The sequence below is a fragment of the Macrobrachium nipponense genome, chromosome 37 (genome assembly GCF_015104395.2).
Source record: "Macrobrachium nipponense isolate FS-2020 chromosome 37, ASM1510439v2, whole genome shotgun sequence".
In the NCBI taxonomy this organism is placed as follows: domain Eukaryota; kingdom Metazoa; phylum Arthropoda; class Malacostraca; order Decapoda; family Palaemonidae; genus Macrobrachium; species Macrobrachium nipponense.
The window spans coordinates 60,480,209-60,481,878 of NC_061097.1; the positions used below are offsets into that span (position 1 = coordinate 60,480,209).

The following is a 1,670-nucleotide window of genomic DNA, read 5'->3' on the forward strand; positions in this document are numbered from 1 at the left end:
ACAATAACACCTAGAATATTACGAGGATCCCCACGCCCTCGATCAACAAGAGGTATTGGAATGGCGACATTATCTTGGCATTCCAGCGGCTAATTCGAGACGACTTCGTTTCACCATTCACTCAGCCTGTTGTAGCTGAGCGGATCTTGAAGCTGATCTTTCAGTTCGTATCATGTCAATGTGTGAAGCGATGAGGTTTGCAGGATGTTCATCTTCAGTAAGAACAGGGACATCTTCAATTGGGATTGGTACACCGCTAGGTAGTATTTGTTCATCAGCTGCTGCAGGCAAGATTTCGTCATTTGTCACAGCAGCAGAATCATCTTATAAATCAATAGGCTGCTCGCGTTGATGGCAGCGAGTAAGTCATCTTCAGTTTGCATGCGCTGAATGATTTCTTGTGGTAATGAAGACGTAGCTAAACCCACTTTGGCATCACAACCAAACATTGCTGTGTATGGTGCCCTACCTATTCCAGAATGAAAGCTCGAGTTCTTTTGAAATTGCACAAACTTGATGCCAATGGACCAGTCATTGGTGTCGTTATCGCCCATCCAGGGCATCAACATATCCTTAATGTCTCCATTAGGACGCTCCACAGAGCCTTGACTCTGTGGGTGACGAGGTTTACCGTGTACCATGACAAGTCTCGGCCAGAAAAGTTTCAATTCCGTTATTACTTCAGCCGTAAATTCAGTACCATTGTCACTTTGTAGGATGGAGGGTGCACCTATCATATATCCAACAAATTATGAGCAACTTCTGCAGCGCGCTTGGAAGTCAAAGCTCTGAGAATAACAAACTTAGTGAGGTGATCCTGGTACACCAATATCCACTTGAATGCATGCTGGGACATTTTGCATATCGATAAGATCAACTTGAGCCCGAGTTGCAAATTCGTTTGTAAGAATAGGACGAACTACGACTCCTTTCGTTCGTGGATGTTTGTTTCTTTTGACATTCATAACAGTAGGATGGCGTCGCGTGTAACGTTGACGTACTTCTTACCAATCTCTTTCACCATTCGGTCACGACCACCGTGGCCTGTTGCAATATGTGCGTGTTTGATAACATCATGCGTATCTTCTATGCTGACATAGTACATTGGTTGTTGCTCAAGGTTGCATCTTCTTTTGATCAATTTCTCAACATCTCCGCATTGCAGTACTTCATACCTGAACAAAGAAATAATAAAAATAGCAATTAAAGTAAAATTGTATTTTTTTCTTGTTTTTTTTTTCTTATATCAAAGGAGAAAGAAAATTAAATTACTTTTGAAGAAGGTAGTACTCCTGACGAGTTTTTGCAGTCGTTTGTGCAGCAGCTGCTTTCACATTTTCAATAATTTGAAAGTATTGCTCTTTCGGTATGAAGATTTTCTTTTATCACTTCATGCTTCTTGTAGAGTTCTGTTTTGAATTTATCTTCGAATGATTCAGTCATTTTGTCTAGATTTGTGTCTAGATTCTGAAAATTAAGCCGGAGTACAAAATTATATTATTTTAAAGTAAAACAACAGATAGTATACGATAAATATAAGTTATTATAGATTACGTTAATCTAAGTACGATAAATTGATAGAAATTTAAATAAAACATTACAATAATATGGTAAAAACAGAAAAGAGGGGGAGGGTTATTACCACTGTGTTGGAGAGGGCAGGTGGAGGC

At 39.5% G+C, this 1,670-nt stretch overlaps 1 protein-coding gene across 1 annotated transcript; it reads right to left on the reverse strand.

The window, feature by feature from the left end:
• Positions 1-305: 305 nt before the first annotated feature.
• LOC135209399 (KRAB-A domain-containing protein 2-like) lies at positions 306-737 on the reverse strand. The gene has a single exon (XM_064242092.1). It carries the CDS (start codon positions 735-737, stop codon positions 306-308), a length of 432 nt encoding a protein of 143 aa, XP_064098162.1.
• Between the last annotated feature and the right edge of the window lie 933 nt (positions 738-1,670).